The 21,385-nt window shown below is 42.2% G+C and overlaps 1 protein-coding gene across 2 annotated transcripts in view; it reads right to left on the minus strand.

The window, feature by feature from the left end:
• CHCHD3 (coiled-coil-helix-coiled-coil-helix domain containing 3) overlaps nucleotides 1–21,385 on the minus strand; it is a 165,526-nt gene that overhangs the window by 100,712 nt on the left and 43,429 nt on the right. For both annotated transcript variants that reach the window (XM_075081691.1, XM_075081690.1), the window contains exon 4: nucleotides 9,084–9,228. In XM_075081691.1, coding sequence (XP_074937792.1) covers nucleotides 9,084–9,228 — 145 coding nt within the window. The remainder of the gene's footprint in view (nucleotides 1–9,083; nucleotides 9,229–21,385) is intronic.

The following is a 21,385-nucleotide window of genomic DNA, read 5'->3' on the forward strand; positions in this document are numbered from 1 at the left end:
AAGGAGAGGGGGAATTGTTCACTCTTATTAATAAAGTAATTTTAGACATGCAAGTGGGTCTTTACCATTTCAAGGCACATACATCTGTCCAGATAACAAAACCACTCATGATTTGCAAATATTTGGTGGGGAATCCCATTTCTTGCATTGCTGGAAAAAAGCATTATTAATCTCTATTTGCATAGCACCAGATTCTTTTTCCTAGAGTTTCACATCATCTATTTAACATCCCAGAAAGAGAGATTCCTACCCCAAACACCTTACCCCTGCAGTAAAAACACCAGAAAAGAAGGGGGAGAGTCAGTGAGAGAAGAAAAGTGTGCCCCGAGAGACCTAAGCCATATCCATGATACTATGTTTATTCAAACGAAGATGAGCACGTAAACTGGAATGGAGTTTGTATTTTCAAAACGTAAATGACTTATTTATTGTATCCCACTTCTAAAGGACCAAAAGTAACTGCTTCCTCCGCTCGTCTCTTACCCTGTCTTTTACAACAGGAAAAAGCAAACCCAAGCAAATTACTTTTGCCCATATCACAAGAGCACTAATGCAAAAAGACTATTTGCTGCAACAAAACTGCTATTTCTGAACAGCAGTAACAAGAGTGCATGGCAAAAAAAGAACCACGCACATAAACCTGAACGAAATCTTATGAGTAAATCTCCAAAAATATCCACTCTCAAGGAGACTTTAAGAGAAATTTCTTCTTTCTAAATCATAAAAATGAAGAACAAGAGACAAAACAACTGCCACTAGATTTGATTTTGTACCACGTGGTTTCTAAACCTTAAATCTAATTTTCAAATATGAGCCTTTAATATTTTTACTATCATAAATTGTAAATTATAGTCACCAATCATACTGTACTTTTCAGAAATAGCTAGGCCCTCCCTACAGTAAGCAATCATGTTTTGCCTCAGGCTATGTAGTTTACCTCAAATTATTTCAGAATCATCTAAAAAGATTCATTTTTCTATTAAAATGATGAATGAGCTAAATGAGGTATGTAATAAATACTGCACGTTTGTAAACAGACTTCTTTTCTCTTGAGAAGTAATGCCTTAACTCATTTAGTAATTCTTCCCCCTGGTATTTTCTAGTGAAGTCATCCTTAAAATACGTTTAGCACAGGACTGTTAGGAAAGAGCAGGAAGGGTCAGAATATAATCTGCTTATGGAAAATAGGGGACCTCCTCTTGACAAAGCTAATTCATTAAGGACAGGAAAAATAAATGCAACGCTAAAGCAAAGGTCATTGCGTAGCATGTGTACACAGCGGTAGGGACCAGCCACCCAAGGGTGACAGGGAAAACATCTAAACAGTTGAGACACAGAAGAGTGAAACACTATTTTAACACTACGTATTCAATTATGACAATAGGTCAAATTCCCTCCTAACATAACTCAACACGCTTCAGCTCGAATGTACCTAGGAATGTATTTTGTCTATTGATTTCGGTACTCAGAAGAAGAATTCTACATCTTAAACATGTTTTTGCTAGGAAAAAATATCCAATAATCTGATTACCACATTCACCTAAGATGCAAAAAGTGCTTTTTAATATAAGGATACTTCTACCAAATTGATTTTCTGAACACAGAATATATTAATACACCTTCCTGTGCAGAAAATAATTTACACAACAAAAAAATACCTCAGCAACAACAGATTTCATTCTCTAACAGGTTCTTCAATGAAAGCCCAGAACAATACATCGGAAAATATATTTAATTGTATTAGTATGGATACAGATTTCTACTGATAGCAATAATCAAATTTTAATGTTATGGTTACAGCAAATGAACAGAACACATTGTTTCTGTGCCTCTTCAAAGGGAAATGAGACTTTAATGTCACTGGCAGCTCAATAAAACCATTTTCTAACATACAGGGTCTTAATGACAGCTCGTTTCAGCCCAGACAGCGAAGCAAATATGTTAACAGTAAACTCCAGGTCATTATAAGGAGATGGAAATACAACAGGTCCTCTGCACTTTGGATAACTATTGATTTTTTTTACTCCATATTCTCGACGTCTCACCCTGACTCACATAATGACTCAAGTGATGGAACGTCAATAAGCTATTTATGGCAAAGCTACCACATTTAAAGCCAGTCAACAAGATGATGCCCAACTCAACTAACCACAATTTCTAGATGTGCAGGCAAAGCTCTCCAATAATAAACACCGCAAAGGAGGATAGGTCTGCGGCCTATGTGTGTAAAACATAATACAAGTACTCTTGGAGAAGCCAAAAGTACAGGGGCTTCAACTGCACCAACCTTTGTTAAAGAGGACCACACGAATATCAAAACTCTTTATGGACAGACTGAAATAAAAGACTTAATTTATTATGAAGTCCCCTTTCAAGACAGATGGGCAGAAAAAATATCATTGAATCATGGAATCACTAAGGCTGGGAAAGACCTCAAGGATCGTCAAGTCCAACCACCAACCCAACACCACCAGGCCTCCTAAACTATGCCCTGAAGTGCCATGTATACACATTGTTTGAAAACTCCCAGGGATGGAGACTCCCCCACCTCTCTGGGCAGCCTGTGCCAGGGCCTGACCACTCTGTCAATGAAGACATTTTCCCTCATCTCCAACCTAAACCTCCCCTGACGCAGCTTGAGGCCGTTCCCTCTCGTCCCATCACTGGTGACTTGGGAGCAGAGACCGACCCCCCCCTCACTCCAGCCCCTCTCAGGCAGCTGCAGAGAGCGAGAAGGGCTCCCCTCAGCCCCCTCTTCTCCAGGCTAAACCCCCCCAGCTCCCTCAGCCGCCCCCCAGCACACTTGTGCTCCAGACCCTGCCCCAGCCCCGCTGCCCTTCTCTGGACACGCTCCAGCCCCTCAAGGCCCTTCTTGTCCCGAGGGGCCCAAACCTGAGCTCAGCATTCCAGGTGGGGCCTCCCCAGGGCCGAGCACAGGGGCCCCATCCCTGCCCGGCTCCTGCTGGCCACGCCAGTGCTGACACAAGCCCGGCGGCTGGTGGCCTCCTTGGCCACCTGGGCACTGCTGGCTCATGCCCAGCCGGCTGTCAGCCAGCACCCCCAGGGCCTTCTCCGCCGGGCACTTCCCAGCCCCTCTGCCCCAGGCCTGGAGCGTTGCCTGGGGTTGGTGTGACCCAAGGGCAGGACCCGGCACTGGGCCTTGTTGAATTTCATACTGTTGACTCTGGCCCATGGATCCAGCCTGCCCAGGTCCCTCTGCAGAGCCTTCCTGCCCTCCAGCAGATCGACATTCCTGTCCAACTTGGTGTCACCTGCAAACTCACCGAGGGCGCACTCGATCCCCTCACCCAGATCATGGATAAAGACATTAAACAAGGCTGGCCCCAACACTGAGCCCTGGGGAGCCCCGCTCGTGACCGGCCGCCAGCTGGATTTAGCTCCGATCACCCCAACTCTCTGGGCTCGGCCACCAGCCGGGTTTTACCCAGTGAAGAGTCCACCCGGCCAAGCCATGAGCCGCCAGCTTCTCTAGGAGGGTGCTGTGGGAGATGGTGTCAAAGGCTTTGTTAAGCTCCTGGTAGACAACATCCACAGCCTTTCCCTCACTCAGTAGGTGGGTCACCTGGTTATAGAAGGTGATCAGCTTGTATATGATATGTATCATACACATGTTAAAGGTATGGAAGATTTTTTTTAATCAGCTGCACTGCTACAGGCAGTTCTCAAGCACAACTTCAAGCACACAGCGTGCTTTGTCCTTTGGTGACAACACTCAGACATACTTGCAAGGATCGAGTCTCAAAAGTGACTGTAAGTGAAAGGTACAAAAAGACTCTTTTTAGTGGCTAGGCCACTTAAAGAAGTTTTCATTTTCTTCCCCCAACAACTTGCCCTCCCATACGCAGTTTGGAATTTCCTCAGTTGAGCTATTTCTGTAGTCAAACTAGAAAGCAGATTGTGGGCACAGCTCCATTTGAAAAAGGCCTCCATGACAACTTTGTAATGCATTTGCTCCAGCCCACATCATCTGCACTGACACAACTGAACAGGAGGTGAACTGCAGCGCAGAGCTGGAAATGGGTAGAAAAAGAGGTAAAGAAATTCTTCATCAGCAAAGCATCCCTTAGACCTAAGATCTGACCCTTCAAAATAAGGTAGTTGTCATTATTTGCCAGACAGCAGAAACAGACAAAAAAAAATTCACTTCTCCCAGGTGAGCTCATTTCGGTATCAATTATCAGCCCCACTGCAATGGAGACACACAGCCAGAGATGGGGGAGAAGCCAGAGGAGATGCAAGACCTCACCAGCTCCTCAGCACACTGAGTCCTCACCGGCATTGCTTTTTAAAGACTAGACTCAAATGCTGCGGGATAAGGGAAGTTAGGCTACCTCTGAAATACTCCTCAAAGCCAATGACATCTGAAGGAATCAACAGCAGCTGGATTTATTTCTGCTGAATTAAGCATCAACAGTTGAACAAATCCTCATACTGACACCATGAGGGATTTCTGGGGCTTTGGTCAGGCTCTGGAAATTCCACTCTAAATTGTAATTTCTACCTTGGTTGGTACAAACATCAGAATTACTGGCTTGTAAACCTCTGGATCTCCCCTAAAATTGTTTTTGAAGAAGTTGACATCCCATCAGCCACTTTCCAGTCCACTTGTACCAAGGGAGCTTTCCCTAACAGCTTACACAGCGCATAAGTAGTTCAGCTATCATTAGCTCATCTATCATCTCCGAGTTTCTTTCAGAGCTTTTATGAATACCATCCAGGCTGGAAGAGCTGTTATTGGTAAAACTGTGGATTTCCCTTAATGTTTTCTACAGAAACTTCACATCTCAGTCCTCGTTTGAGGAGATCCCTGCAAAGTTTTGGCACGGCACTTTCAGAAGTTCCTCTCCTCTAAAGAGACAAGTCAAGAATTTGAGTCAGGCTGTTTTTCTGCTACAGCCTCATCGCTTATGCACGCTGCTCATACTCCTCAGTCTTCTCCTGGGTCTGCAGTCTTTGGTGGGTTCCCTGTTCCACAGTGGGTGGCTGTCATACTAGCGATGGACGAGAGGAAACGGCGTCAAGCTGCATCAGGGGAGGTTTAGGTTGGAGATTAGGGAAAATGTCTTCACTGCCAGAGTGGTCAGGCCCTGGCACAGGCTGCCCAGAGAGGTGGGGGAGTCACCAGCCCTGGAGGGGTTCAAACACCTTGCAGACGTGACACCTGGGGACATGGTTTAGGAAGCCTGGGGGTGTTGGGTTGGTGGTTCGGCTTGATCCTAGAGGTCTTTTCCAACCTTCATGATTCTATGATTCTATGAGTGCACATACATGCGCGCGCGTGTGTGCATGTGTGTGTGTTAGCTTTTATACCTTTTGTTAATTAAAACCCTTTCCGTCATACTTGATGGTTTTTGGAGGGTTGGGTTTTTAGGATTTAGCCTAGCAAGTGTCACAATCCTCCTCATTCTGCTCACTTAAATTACCTCTTTTTTTTTTTTCTTTTTTAAGGATGCCCTCCTTTGCCTTACCTTGGTGTCCAAGCTCTGCTGACTTCTTTTAGGTTTCTTTCTTTGAGAAATGGAATGCTTTCATTTAAAGAGACAAATCATGTCTTTCTGTAGTTCTTGTCACCTGCAAAGCTTTTAGTTTTTTAGATGTTCATTTTACCTTCATTTTATCAAGTTTTTTCTTGTTTGTATGAAGAGTTAATGCTAACTTTTGGGTTGTTAACACTTAAAAGTTTCTTCTCTCTGAAACTATAAGCAACAGCTGGTGTTAAAATTGTTTAGGAATGAGAAATATTACTGAAATCTAATAATTTTATATCACTTCTATTTATATCTATTTTATATAAATTTATATTTTATAAAACTATACTTTATATTTATTAAAACTGAATTAGCCTTTATAAAAAAATGAAATTCCCCCTTGCTAACCAAAAATTCTTTTCCTGTGCACTATTTAAACAATTAGCAAAGGAATTAATTTTGTAGATAATGCTACTGACATTTCGGAACCACTCCTTTTTTTCTCCAAATAGAATCTGACAGGCCAGATCAAATCCAGGCTCCATAAAATACAAACCTACCGTAGCAGTTTACTAGAACATGGACTTACTCTTTCTACCTGACAAATGGTACAGAGATATATCCCTCTTGTGTTACAGATTTTAAAAACTCAGCTTGGATATATAAAACAAAGAAACTGCTAGCATAAGCAACGAAGCCAAGGGAATAAAAACTGACCAGCTATAGGAGAATAAAGAAGGCAACTTACAGAAGGACTTGCAAGGAAGGTGAGAATTACTAAATGTTTTAATATTTAGACCCATTTTAAGGAAACTAATCCACAAAGCATACTTGCTGCTTTCATAGAATCATAGAATCGTTAAGATTGGAAAAGACCGTTAAGATCATTGAGTCCAATCAGTGACCTACCACTGCCAAGCCCACCACTAAACCATATCCTCAAGCACCACGCCTACCCTTCTTTTAAATACCTCCAGGGATGGAGACTCCCCCACCTCTCTGGGCAGCCTGTGCCAGGGCCTGACCACTCTGTCAATGAAGACATTTTCCCTCATCTCCAACCTAAACCTCCCCTGACGCAGCTTGAGGCCGTTCCCTCTCGTCCCATCACTGGTGACTTGGGAGCAGAGACCGACCCCCCCCTCACTCCAGCCCCTCTCAGGCAGCTGCAGAGAGCGAGAAGGGCTCCCCTCAGCCCCCTCTTCTCCAGGCTAAACCCCCCCAGCTCCCTCAGCCGCCCCCCAGCACACTTGTGCTCCAGACCCTGCCCCAGCCCCGCTGCCCTTCTCTGGACACACTCCAGCCCCTCAAGGCCCTTCTTGTCCCCAGGGGCCCAAACCTGAGCCCAGCATTCGAGGTGGGGCCTCCCCAGGGCCGAGCACAGGGGCCCCATCCCTGCCCGGCTCCTGCTGGCCACACCAGTGCTGACACAAGCCCGGGGGCTGGTGGCCTCCTTGGCCACCTGGGCACTGCTGGCTCATGCCCAGCCAGCTGTCAGCCAGCACCCCCAGGGCCTTCTCCGCCGGGCACTTCCCAGCCCCTCTGCCCCAGGCCTGGAGCGTTGCCTGGGGTTGGTGTGACCCAAGGGCAGGACCCGGCACTGGGCCTTGTTGAATCTCATACCATTTCTTATAGTATGCTTCAAAGAATGAACAAACTACAGTGGAAATGACAAATTTGCAGTAGTAACAGCAAATGTGCATAGCAGTTTTCACCAAAGAACCTCAAGATATTTTAAAATTTCACAGATCTAGACAATCAAAAATGAGATGAGTACACCAGGATACATAAGTCACTAGCAGAGCTCAGATACCTTGCTTCTCTTCCAAGGTGCAATATCTATGCCCTGACACGCCTGGGATTCCACTAAAGCAAATATTGGGTAGTTGGCTCTGAAATGCCAGGCAGGGATGCCATCGCCACGGAAAGGCAGCAACTCATGCCGTCCTCCACGTGAGGGGGCATCCTGCAGGATTTTAAGGTGTTCCCGTCATTTCATTAGCACCACTTGTATTTTCTTATTCCAACTCCATACACAGCAACACCACACTGCTTGAAACACCACTCCCCAGGCTGATAAGGTTCAAAATTACTTAACAGCAATTCCTAACCACTTCACGTTGGCAGTGCTAACTTATTTCTCTAGTAAAAATTAACAATAAAACTGACATAATGGTTAAATAAACCAATTTGATATCCATAATATCAGATGATGAGAAAGGTACCGTGTGCTTCTCAGAAGCGCAGTGCTAGCTGTAGTAGTAAGCGAAAGATGCAAAACCCCTGTTAATTATGCAAATAATATTCCCCATTAGAAATCTTCAGCTCCTCATTAGCTGGAGACCACAAAACCCTCATCTCTCCTGCACAATATTGAGAATCCAAGGGTTTAAGGCATAAGACTAAGGTTCTGCCTTGGTCGTAATTCCTCTCCATTTACCTTTGTTCCTATATTTTAAAATGCAAAGTATTAAATGTTTGTTTCCCATACTGCAATTATTTTTCAACAGTAACACTACCACAGAGGTGAAAAAGCATTGGGAAATGTCTGCAAAGGGTACTAATTCTATGGTGTACTTAGGTGAAATTTGATTTTAAATTGTGATTTGGAAAAATAACACGGACAATAGATTTTTACTTACGCAGCATAGGTAAAGCTATTGCTTATTGAAGTCATTGGTTTACTATGTTACCAACCAATAAACCTTAGAAAACTTTGACTTTTTTTCGTATACAGAGGGCCAAACTCTGCTCTTTGAAAATACCAATTTTTATACTATTTATACTCAGGTATTTAAGAAATAAAAAGGTATATTCATACCTCAGAGAATAATGATTATTCTTACAAAGAAGAGTCAATACAGACTCAACGTAGCAAGCAACTGCTTATGTAAGAAGTTATAAATCTGCCAGACATTTGAAATGGACTGAAATATGTAGTGCCAGTTTTCAGAGGAAAACAGCCAGCCATATGTCACAACTTCCTCGTCAGAAGGTTTTATACATTGGCTCTAATGAAATATGATTCTCTGACACAGAATTTTTCACCAAGCTGGTTCCAAGGTCTGAGCCAATCACCAAGAGTTAGACTTTTTGTTGTTGTTTTCTAGCACATAAGAAACTTCTAAACTGATACTTTTTTAATTCTTATTGTTAGCCAGGTTTGCAGCCCAGAAATATTATGGACTTCCTATAAATATGAAGTAATTCCTCTCTAAAAAAGTTCTCTTGTATCCCATAACTTCTTGACGTAGAATAACCACATTTAAGAAATTGATCTAGACTATCATAATATCTTTCACCCTCTGATAAAAGACATATAATATTACACACACACACAAGATGACATGCTGTATTTGCAACTTCAGAAAGGCTAGGCTCTGTGTAATCAGCTATTCTTAAGACAGGGATATTTGACAAAAAAAATAATAAAAATAAATAAAAAATAAATAAAATTACATAATATTAACTAGTAATAAAGGAAAGAAGATAACAAGAGGACATCTGTTTTCCTCTTCTACTAATAATAGTCTGCAACAAGTCTGAAGACATGATTGAAACATCTGAGATTTCTCTAAGAGTTTCTGAACTTACAAAACGCTGTGCCTTCTGACGCTCCTCTTCTGTGGCAGCTCTCTCTCGAAGAATGGCTCGAGTCAAATGTTCATTTGAAGAAATCCTTTCTCGTTCCAGAAGTTTGCCAAACTCATCACGGACATACATCTGTTCTTGTTTCAATCTACAGAAGGTGGAGGGAAATTTAGATGGAATGTGTATTTTCCAAGCATAATTTAAAAGGTCATAGGCACAGTCACTTTAAAAGCAGTCACTGTAATAAGTTATGATCGGCTTAAAGACACCTGAATATGAATGTTCACTACAAATTCCTGAAGTCTATTTCAGATTGAAGCGTCAAAATCAGAACACACGAATTTATCAAGTCTTAGCAACACTATTAAATCACACAAAACACAATTTGTTCAAGAGCTCTCAGAAAATACATCTTTTAAGTAATAAGAATATGCACAAAGCTCTCTCTGTTGGTTGCTGGTTGTTCTGTTTTTAAGAAAGCCTATTTCCACAAAAATCCCTCTTTCCACCAGCCAGTGGGCATCCCACTTTCAGCTAAAAACTCTTATTTTCTGCAATGGAATATTGCTTTCCCATCTCTGGACATACCATAAACCCAAATACTGCATCTATTTACCAAGCTACAAAAAGACCGAACAATCATAATGAACCTTTCCCAGTGATTTGAGAGGATGAGATGAAAATTGCTATTGAACTCGCTGCAACAAAATTAATAAAGGCAACTCCAGTCCGAGAGAATTCTCAATATTTGTATGTCACAAACCATAAATATAATTGTAATCTTCACTATAGTACTTGATATAAGCACACCATATCTAATTTTCATGAAAATACATAGATATCAATTGCTTAGCTAATAAAACTTCCCTGCTGCATGTATGTTGTGACACTGAACACAGAGTCAGCATTAGGGAACTCGGAATAGTAATGGCAGTATCAAACACTGGTTTTCAAATAGATTTTTGAAAGAGTGATGGAGAGGAAGCTTAAGTATTCTCAGTGCATTTATACATTGTCAAGGGAGCTTCGGAGAACAAATCATAATGAGTAGGGTCACTTTGTAAAACGTACTAGCATTGCAGTACATTAGATTCTTCCCCAGGGAAAATATTTAAGTGAGGTGGGGAGGAAAAAAAGACAATTACAAGATGTATTACTTCTGTGCTCAGACACAACCCTCTGAAACGCAGCAACCAACTGGGAATCTTTATAAAAAGTTTATTAAGCAGCATCTTCAATTACTCCAGCAAAAAAGTCATATTATGCAGACATGGACCAAATTCCATTAAGTGATTTCCCAAGGTCCCCCAAATTATTCCAGCAGCATTGATATAACAAATCCTTCACACAATCAATGGTGCAGTCAAAACATGCCGGTTGTCTTTTCGATTGGAGAAATCATGTTTTGTCTAAAAAGAAAAAAAAAAGTGTCAAAATAGAAGCCTCAGCAGCTTTTTCTGGTGAGAGACAGCAGAGAAAGCATTTAGCTTTTCCAGAGACTGAAGTAAGCTCCTTCCTCATCCTTTCTGGATTTTACTTCCCACGAGCGGTTCTCCCCTAAAGATGTGTCTTCTTTATGCACACTGTACCTACTGATTTCGCCTACTGTAATTACTCTGCTAATATCTGAAAAAGGCTGCCAGAGGTTTCCACATTACAAACGCTCCAAAATTAAAAAAAAAACAGGTAGATGTTTACATCTAATTCTTGGCTAATTATTCCCATATTTGACACGAGCTCAGTTAGTCTTCTCATGTCTCCTTCTTGCCCCTGGAATTACGAGCCTTCATGAGGTCTCCTCTCAGCCTCTCTTACAAAAAGAAGAAAGTCAGTTTTCTTAATGCTTAAAAATAATGGGCTCCTAATGTCAAGAAAAACCCTTTGATGGCTTAACCTGCCTGCTGTTACATTCAGCTTCCCTGCTAAGTACACTACAGAGGGATGGGATCTTCTTTTCTATTTTTGCCAAAACTCCGCGTGTCCTTTGCTGCAAACTTGCTACAAGACGATGACCCAGAATCTCATCTGCATTCGCGAGTCATCTGACTCCCCACCCTACAAGCCAGCAGTTAAAAAGCTTTTCATCAGAAGCTCTGACATCCCACAGAATTAGCAGGCAATATCACAGCTGTGGGTATGGCCACACCCATGACAGAAGGGATGGCTACATAATGCTGGTTTCCCACAAGTGGAGAACTCAGGGTAAGACTTGCTATTTCAACGTTAACTAGCCCATTTAAAATTAGACCAGATATCTCAATACTATCTTGTAGCCCTTCCAGTTTTGAACATGATCTTGGCCATGAATGGCTACATCCTACCACGGCAAGAGAGGAAAGAATGGGGATAGGACACCTGAAACTGGGACCTAAAATTCCCTGCCGAAGTTGCATAACCCTACACCTGACCCTATAGGTTATGGTTTCCAAGTACACCACATAATAAAAATCCCAGAAAGAGGATTCTGTGCCATCCTTTGTTGACAATCAAATCTCACTGTTGTTGCCGCCAAACTGATCCCCCGAGGAACCTCCATCGCAATGGAGTGACTGGTAGGAGTGCAGGGAAATTCTCTCACTTCCAACTCCCACCGTTGGTAATAATGCATTATATATTTTATTACTATCCACCCACCTCCTTTTTCCCTAATCCACATGTAAAATGATATTACTAACCAGTTAAGTGATGTGTTCTTTCCCAACATACGAAGATGAAAAACAATATATAATACTAGCTTGCTCTTTGATACCAATACCAATAACGATGTGAAGTATTTAGATAAAATCTTTCCATTTTTGATGTATGTCATTTGTAAAAGTTCATCGAAATCCAGTTTTCTTAGTTACAGACCACCCTTCTTTCTTAAAGTGGGATTTCTTGGTGTCTTCAAAAATGCACTTAAAATGGTGTAAGAGTCAGTATAAATAGCCAAACACAAAACTAAGCATTTACTGGGTCATCAGGCAGTCCAGAGTTTTGCAGCTACGCAGTAATGCCTTGCACAAATTGATCAACTTCATCCAAAACAACCACCAAAACAGAAAAAAGAAAAACATACCAGAAAAGAGCCCCCCCCCAAACCAACAAACCCAAAACCGCCAATCCCCCCTTGTAAAACCAACCCAAACCCTACCGCTGTCCCTATTCCTCCTGCGAGGCTGCAGCAGAAGTTCACTTTCTAGAGATTTAGGAACATTCTTGTAATGTCTAAACTCAATTTATACTTGCTCCATTTGAACACATTCACTCTGGAGACAAAGATCATTTTAAGACAACCGCCTTGTCTGTGGTTCCATCTTCTGTTTTTCAGGCAGACAAAATTCATGCTTTCAGCCTTTTATAAGAAATATTTCCCCGATCAACCCATTAGCTCTTCCCTACAGCTCTTGCACAACTACACACTCCATTTCCAGAGGATTTTGCATTGGTGATTAACTAATACTTACCAGGTTTCTTATTCCCCGCTATTACTAGATGGAAGACGTACAATGCCAAAACATTCGTTTATTTGGTAGCACAAGTACCCTGCACTTTCATACCACTTATCAGTTACGAGGAGTCAGTCGTTTATTTGCTCACATAAGACACATCAGCTTTTCTTTTGCAATACTATCACACAACCTTTCGGAAATAAAAATATTAACATTAGTTCCAAGACTGCTTTCTGAGAAACCCCATTACCAACCACCTTCCAGACTAATAACCTCCATTTGTCATGTCTGACAAATCTCCACCTTCTCCAGTTTAACCAGTAATTTTCTAAAGACGCCACGTGTTTTCGTAGCCATTACAAGATTAAGTCTACTGTTTTTCTGTTGTTTTAAAGTAGTTATGTTCTTTGGGGAAGTAGCTATGTTGGGGGAATCAAACTATTTATTCTCTGCTGCTATTTCCCTTTAGTAAACGTGTATTTTGTCTTACTTTCCATTCCCTTATCTACGTCACAGAATCCCAGACAGGTGGGGGCTGGCAGGGACCTCTGGAGCTCACCCCGTCCCACCCCCTGCTGGAGCAGGCACACCCAGAGCAGGGGCACAGGGCCGCGTCCAGGCGGCGGGTGAATGTCTCCAGGGAAGGGACCCCACAGCCTCTCTGGGCAGCCTGTGCCCCTGCTCTGGCACCCGCACAGCAAAGGGGTTTGGCCTCATGTTCAGGCGGAACTTCCCGTGTTCCAGCTTGTGCCCGTTGCCCCTTGGCCTGGCCTTGGGCACCACTGAAAAGAGCCCGGCCCCATCCTCCTGACACCCGCCCTTCGGGTATTTATAGGCATTGATGAGATCCCCCTCAGCCTTCTCTTCTCCAGGCTGAACAAGCCCAGGTCTCTCAGCCTTTCCTCACAAGGGAGATGCTCCAGCCCCTGATCCCCTTGGCAGCTCTGCGCTGGCCTTGCTCCAGCAGCTCCCTGCCCTTCTTGAACTGGGGGGCCCAGAACTGGACGCAGCCCTGCAGATGGGGCCTCACTGGGGCAGAGCAGAGGGGGAGGAGAACCTCCCTCGCCCTGCTGGCCACACTCCTTTCCATGCACCCCAGGACACCGCTGGCCTCCTTGGCCCCAAGGGCCCGGTGCTGGCTCAGGGTCACTTCGCTGCCCCCCAGCACTGCCAGGGCCTTCTCAGCAGAGATGCTTTCAAGCAGGTCACCCCCAACCTGTACTTGTGTGGGGGGTTGTTCCTCCCCAGGGGCAGGACCTTGCACTTCTCTTTTTGAATTTCATCAGTAACAGGTCAGTTCCTGATGTCAGTAACAGATCTTCTCTTCCAAGATTTGTTACGTCTTTGGCCACTAATTTTACTTCAACAGTTCCAGAGGTGGCTGGATGGCCTTCTACTCCCCCAAAAACATCCTTCTTTGGTAAGTGAAACAAACCCAAAACTCCATCTATTTAGTTTAAAACATACCAGAGTAAAGAAAATGAAAACTTCCACTTGACTTTTAGTAATTCTTATTTTGACTTCTTGGCTGCCTTTGGCTCCATGACTTTTGGCATAAAGCTGTCTTTGCTGACCCGTATGTCTGCATAGCTGCCTGTCTCATGGATCTTTTGATCAACTGCAATCCTTTCTGAAGGCAGCTATTCAACCAGCAAAATCTGGAGCTCTTTCCTACACGACTCTTCTTCTTATCTGGCTCTCAAATACTGGAGAGTTTTCACAGCTTTGTCTTTTCGATTCTTTGAATTTGTCTTTGTCTTTGAATTTCCAACTCTCCTCTGCATGAAGAGTTTATCAGCTCTTCATTTCAATTGGCTTAACTAGATGCCTCCTTTCATCAAGACGAACTTGCTGATGCCACAAAGCAATCCTACAATTGATGTGCTCATCTCCAGAAGCAAAAGCTTGCTCCTTCACTAGAGGCTAACAGCAAAGCAAAGTCGTTCCCTGCCTTACTGTGTCTATAAGCTCAAAGGCTTGGCAACATCTGTGTTTCCAGCTCTGCCAATGTGTTTAGCAGTAGTTTTATTAAACTTCAAGGCCAGGTCACCTCAGTCAAAGAGACTTGCACAGCAAACATTTCACTGGGCTGTTCTGTTTGGTTATTTTTTTCTTCTTTCCTTGCATGGCATTCCACCATAAAAGAAATTTATACTATTTAATGATCAAAATTTATACCATTTAGGCCAAAAAGGTACGTGTTTAATGTTCTTCAAAAACATTCAATATAGCCTTGCTCAGGCAGCACCTTAACACAAAAATTTAAAGTCTCTCCTATCCACTCTAATCCTCATTCATGGGATCAGGAATGTATCTCATTGTACCTGCAGAACAAAATATAATGCGTTAACTTTCTGAAGGACCCACTAGATTTCATTTAGGGCAACTTTTGTTCAGGAAGAAGTCCTAAATAGCCATCTCAAACGATTTAAATTCACCAGAGCTTTATCAAAAGAAGTAGGATTTTGAATTAATTTTCATTTATTTGAGTTACATAATTGGGTGGCTTGTAGGAGCTTAATGAAACAAACACAAGGCAGATACATACTGATCTCAAACATTTGCTTGCATCGACTTACAGTAGTTTTCTTCTTTGACATTACAAATTCATTTTACTGGCATTCAGCATGTACTGCTGCTGAATAAAAGGCAAACATCAGCTAAACCTACAGTAATAGATTATATTATCTAGCCGAAAGTAAGAAAAATAAATAGATGCACGTCTGCAATTTATAAGGAGTTAAACAGCACAACTTGTCAGTACAGTCCACTACTCCAAGAATTCCACATAAATAGACCACTTAAAGTGACATTTTTAATTACAACAAATATAAAGGCTCAATAAAATGGTTCTCACATTTAAGCACAAAGCTCTACTTAAGACACAAGAGCCATTACGCGTTACACTGATCATTTATCCAGAAACAAAGAAAGTGCTTTAAAAAAGTGCTGAAACAGCAGAGAAGGCTGCTGGCTATACATTTTTCTACACAGTTGATAGTTTGAATAAAATACTTCTGAATAATTATGAAATACCGTTGCAAGAAGTGTACAGCTATTTAGTTACAGTAGGTGATTTAATGAAATAAAGTAAGCAATGCTATCGTTTTTCCATAGCGCTGTTTGAAAATACACATAAAGCATTAACAAGAACCTCTACGCACTAAAGTTTGGATTCACACTTCACAGTATTTCATGCTCTCAACTGTTTTATAGCATACAATCATACGCAGAGAGCAACAGCTCCTGCCTTTCTACAGCACTGTCTTTCAGGGCTTTAATGCTCTGAGTTAACGCTATGAAGAGAATTTATTCTTCCATGACTCGTACTTTTTGCAATTGAGTAAACAAACTCCCAATGATTAAGTAGCTCATCTTTTTATTATGCCTAAAGCTTCTGGCACTCTTAAATTCTACATCACAACTACTTTCACGCATCCTTTAAATGCTTGATGACTGTCTCTTAATTTATTAAGTAGTAGAAGTGCAGTCCACAGCTCTCAGAATCACGCAATTCTTCAGGCTGGAAGGGACCCCACGTGATCACCTGGTTCTAACTCCCTGCTCAGAGTCAGCCAACGCAGGCTGCCCAGGACCGTCGCCAGTTGGGTTTTGAATATCTCCACAGATGGAGATTTCACAGCCTCTTAGGGCAACCCAATCCAGTGTTTGGCCACCTTCACAGTGTTTTCTTGTACTCACGTCAACTTTCATGTGATTCAGTTTGCATCCGTTGCTCTCTGTCCTAATCCCCAGATCTCCCTGTTTGCCCTTCTTGTAGATGGAAGTGACATTTGCTTTCTTACCGTCTTCAGGAACCTCTTCTGATTGCCACAACCTTTCAAAAACAATCGAGAGTGTCCTCGCAGTGACATGAGCCAGCTCCCTCAGCATCACGGGTGCAACTCACCCATCTGTGTGGAACTGCTCTACGTGCAGTTTAAATGCAGTTTAACCTGATCCGCCCTCACTATGGGTCTGTGCTCCACACCAACCCTCTGGTCTCAGGGTCCTGGGATTCCTGAAAGCCAGCATTAACAGTAGAGACAGAGGAAGAGAAGGCAAAAAGTGGCTTTACACTATCTCCACCTTCTCTGTTTCCTTTGTCACCAGGGCACTGCTCCATTTTGCAGTGGGTCCACATATGCCCCAGTCTTCCTTTTGCCATTGAATTTAACCCTCTATTCTGGTAATTCATATCTAGACAAACATCTCCATCTGTCCATAGGTCTACCTGCTGGTAGATAATGTAAATACTTAATTACTTTTAGATAAGTAAAGCAATAGCAAAACAACAAACTACACCTTTAATTTTGCTATTTGCCTGAATGCCAAGTTCATGGATGCAAGACAGGAAGATGCGGCACACCTTCCTGAAATTTTTCTTTGAAGAATCAAGTACGCACAAAGTTTAATTTTTAGCTTGTTCAGTGAAGTGGTACTTCAGCCTTGTTTTATCTTGGAAGCAAGAGTACATCCCTGCAGTCAATGAGTGACATAATTAACCTACTGGACATACTTCTCGTAACTATGATACCTCAAAACAACGCGTTCAGATCAGCTCCCATCCTTGTTCTGGAAATCTGTTCTCAGTACAACCCAAACTTGTCAATATTAAAATCAAAAACCCTATCAATGAATACCTACAACACTTCCTGGGTTTGTTTTTTTTTTGTGCTAAGATGCAAAGATTCATTTGTTATGTATGTTTCAATAAAAGCATGCTTTCCAAGTAGAAAACTGATTCATCTCCCGAATATACGTATTCTAAATATAGAAAATATTTGGGCATTAAAACATGGGACGGGGGGGGAACTTTTGTCAGAGAACAAGTTGTACTGGCTTAGAGCTGGACCCACCTTTGTACCGACAGTCTTCACAGCACTGCAAACATCCTGCTTATCTCAAAACAGAGAATAAAAATGCGCTACCTGAGGCTCTTATTGCCTCTAAAGACAGCACTTAAAAGCTTAGCTAGAAGAGGAAAAAAAAAAAATTTCATTTCCTTTGTAAATAAATACTGTGACAGTTATGAAGCTTACCTATCTGAGTGAAAAATTTCACTCCAGATTCCTCTCAAGAAAATTCCCAGATTCACGCAATCCCCACTTCACTGGAGACAGCAGCCCCTTGGAGTCACTCAGAGCAGAACACCACTGGATGCATTGAAATTACTGGACTCTAGAGACCCAGATTTAGGAAGTTTGGATTTTCCTCAAAAAAATAAAACCCAAACAAACCAGAAGTACAGCTGAACATTGCTGTCATTGAGGGGGATGGGGGGGAAATCCTGGAGGAAACTGCAAGAGGCTAGGTTAATCCTGATACACCAACCACCAAAGATTTTTGGATCTCAGAACAGAGGCACAGTAAGAATTTGGATATTTTTGTTATCGTATTACCACATTTAGGTTCCTCTGTAAAACCAATTTTGGACCATCTTATTCCTGAAGTTACTTTAATCAAAGTAACATTTACAGTACATTCCACCTACACCAGATACTGTTAAAACTGAACACAAAACCAACCCCATTTTTCTCAAGGAGCAATCTCGCACCAGCAGGCAGATGAAAAGAATTCTGAAAGATGTTCTTATATATATAAGCCAACTTGTTCTTACATCTAGATATTCTGAAGTGTGGGCAGGAGGGACAGAGGCAAAATCAAAGTTATACATGTGATTAAAACATCTGTCCCAACCATCTCCTGAGGCAGATGTTCAGTCTACACCCAAAGAGGAATTACCGATTTCAGCAGAATAACCTTTTTGCTTCTGCATTCCTCTCTTTTACTGAACTCTTTTTTTCTCTAAAAGCAAGTAATGCAAGATTCTAGCTGGCATTTGTCATTATATAGTTTTTCAGCTAGCTCTGAACATACTTCGTGTAAGATGAAGTGGAAAAGAATCTACGCGTGAATATACCAAACATTTCAGAGCATTATGTAAAACAGCCTGAAATGCTTACCCCGCATCTCTGGGAAGAAAACCTTCTTCTCTGCAGCTACGGAAGAGCCCAAATTAATTCAATTATGGCATTTCCCCAAGCTAGTGGTACTGATATAGCCCCAAGTTGAATTAAGAGATGCTGAAAAATCATGTCAGTGATGCTGTACCATACATTCCCACTGAACAAACAGGCTACAGGTGAGAGCACCCATCTAGCACACAACAGTCTCATCAATTCTGGCTGACCATCACATGCACCGGGGGGGAGGGGGGAATCTCAGTTGCATAGTTAACCTCGGCCATTTACTGTCATTGACAGAAAATGACAAGTAAATTTCCCTAAATAATGCATATTAAGGAATCACAGAATCATAGAATTATTAAAGTTGGAAAAGACCTTTAAGATCATCAAGTCCAACCATCAACCCAACACCCCCAGGCCTCCTAAACCATGCCCGGAAGCGGCACGTATACACATTGTTTGAACCCCCACAAGGGATGGCGACTCCCCCACCTCTCTGGGCAGCCTGTGCCAGGGCCTGACCACTCTTGGTCATTTTCCCTGATCTCCAACCTAAACCTGCCCTGACGCAGCTTGAGGCCGTTTCCTCTCGTCCCATCGCTGGTGACTTGGGAGCAGAGACCAACCCCCCCCTCACTCCAGCCCCTCTCAGGCAGCTGCAGAGAGCGAGAAGGGCTCCCCTCAGCCCCCTCTTCTCCAGGCTAAACCCCCCCAGCCCCCTCAGCCCCCCCCCAGCACACTTGTGCTCCAGACCCTGCCCCAGCCCCGCTGCCCTTCTCTGGACACGCTCCAGCCCCTCAAGGCCCTTCTTGTCCCGAGGGGCCCAAACCTGAGCCCAGCATTCGAGGTGGGGCCTCCCCAGTGCCGAGCACAGGGGCCCCAGCCCTGCCCGGCTCCTGCTGGCCACACCAGCGCTGACACAAGCCCGGGGGCTGGTGGCCTCCTTGGCCACCTGGCCACTGCTGGCTCATGCCCAGCCGGCTGTCAGCCAGCACCCCCAGGGCCTTCTCCGCCGGGCACTTCCCAGCCCCTCTGCCCCAGGCCTGGAGCGTTGCCTGGGGTTGGTGTGACCCAAGGGCAGGACCCGGCACTCGGCCTTGTTGAACCTCACACAACTGGCCTTGGCCCATCAATAATAAATGGATGGAATACATCTGTATTTAAAAACTGACACAGAAAGTTGCTCTTTAGGTTTTCAGAATTTTACATTTTCAGCATATATCATTTTAAAGTATTCATTTCTACTGAAATTAAACTAGTATTAAATAATAACAACATAAAAATAACACCAAAGGAAGCAATAACAAGAATAATCCCTCAATTATGGAATGACTTAAAATGAATAACTGGCAACTATTATATAGGGTCCAACAAAATAAGTCAAAATACACAGCTAGCTCCTCTCTCCAGTTATTGTGCAGCAGAATTTGAAATTTAAGAAACAAATAAGAATGCCTCTCTGACAGGACAAGCAGTCTCTTTTCTCTATGAAATACAAAAATACATTAAAAAAAAGCATGATAAAACTTTGCTGCACTTCAAAAAAAATTCAGTCCTTTTCAGATCCATTTTTAAAATGGATTCAAGAGAAGAAAAGTGTTAATTTTGCCATGTGAATTTATGACATGGTACTGTAATTTTGCACAGCATGATACATGTTAGCCACACTAACAAGATGAATAATTTAATTCTCAATCCAGAAGAATTCACTCTACTGTTTACTTCAAAATATCCATTTCTGTCATTCTTGAAAAACACCTGCAGGTATGAAGGATTATCATTACGGAAAAAGCACATTTTAATTCACAGACAACAGCAACACACTGAGAAATGTTAAAAAAATATTAGTTTTGTGCTTCGATGCCCACTACATGCTTTATTCTAAGTTAATCCAGAATCGACAGGACATCTAAAATTGGTGAACAATACTATATTAAAAGCAAATATAGCGATATATCATTTTCAGCCCTTATTATGGATATCGTAAATTTATTATGCTATCAAAGATTAAACGTTTTCTTTCTGTTACTTTTCAGGGAAGTGATTACTTGCCAGTTGTTATATCTTTATCACAGTCTCCATGCTGCACAATCTGATGGATCTGTGGTGATCCAAGATAAACTCATACAAGCCCAAAGCATGAACTGTGTCATTTTTCATTCCCTCCAAGCACCAAAATCAAAACTTTTCTGGTTTAAAGTCCACTATCAGGAAAATCATCCTCTCCTATATAATATCTAGAAAAATCTGAAGAGGTATTAGTATCCAAAGTTGGAAATTATCCTCAAATATTAACTCCATGTACGATGACAAAACTAAAACATTTCAGTATAAAAAAAAAAATCTGTACACCTTCTCACAAGGTTTTAACATTATTATGCAGCTTGCTTAATCTTTCATGATCTCCAAACACCTCCATCTCTATATGATACCCCCTCAACTGAAACAGTTTATGCTGACTAAAACTAAGAGTACAACGTGTTTACGGTGGAAACTGTTCATCAGGTTTTTTGCTTAGTTTGACACAAGCGAGTTTGTTAATGCATTCTGACAGACTTGCATAATATCCAAAAATGTTTTGAACAATGCAGTTTAGGCCATGATGCAATATTAATGAATGAGTAATGTTTCTGAGTACTGAGTTTCAATATTTAATGAGTGCATGCTGAACGTGCCATAGAAAGCCGTGGTTGAAAATCACTGGAGCTGGCAAGGGATTTGAAAAGATGCGAGAGATCAGGAAAACAACTTTAACCTGAATTGAGGTCTTGGAAGTGTGATATGGATACTTCTCCTACTCAATTTCTAGTAACTGATAATTCACCTGCCTGCAAAGTCAGATAAATTACATGAAGTTCATCTGCCTCTGCAAAACATAGGACTGCGATATGCAAAACAAATTAGA

This window comes from Phalacrocorax aristotelis, chromosome 1 (assembly GCF_949628215.1).
Source record: "Phalacrocorax aristotelis chromosome 1, bGulAri2.1, whole genome shotgun sequence".
In the NCBI taxonomy this organism is placed as follows: Eukaryota; Metazoa; Chordata; class Aves; order Suliformes; family Phalacrocoracidae; genus Phalacrocorax; species Phalacrocorax aristotelis.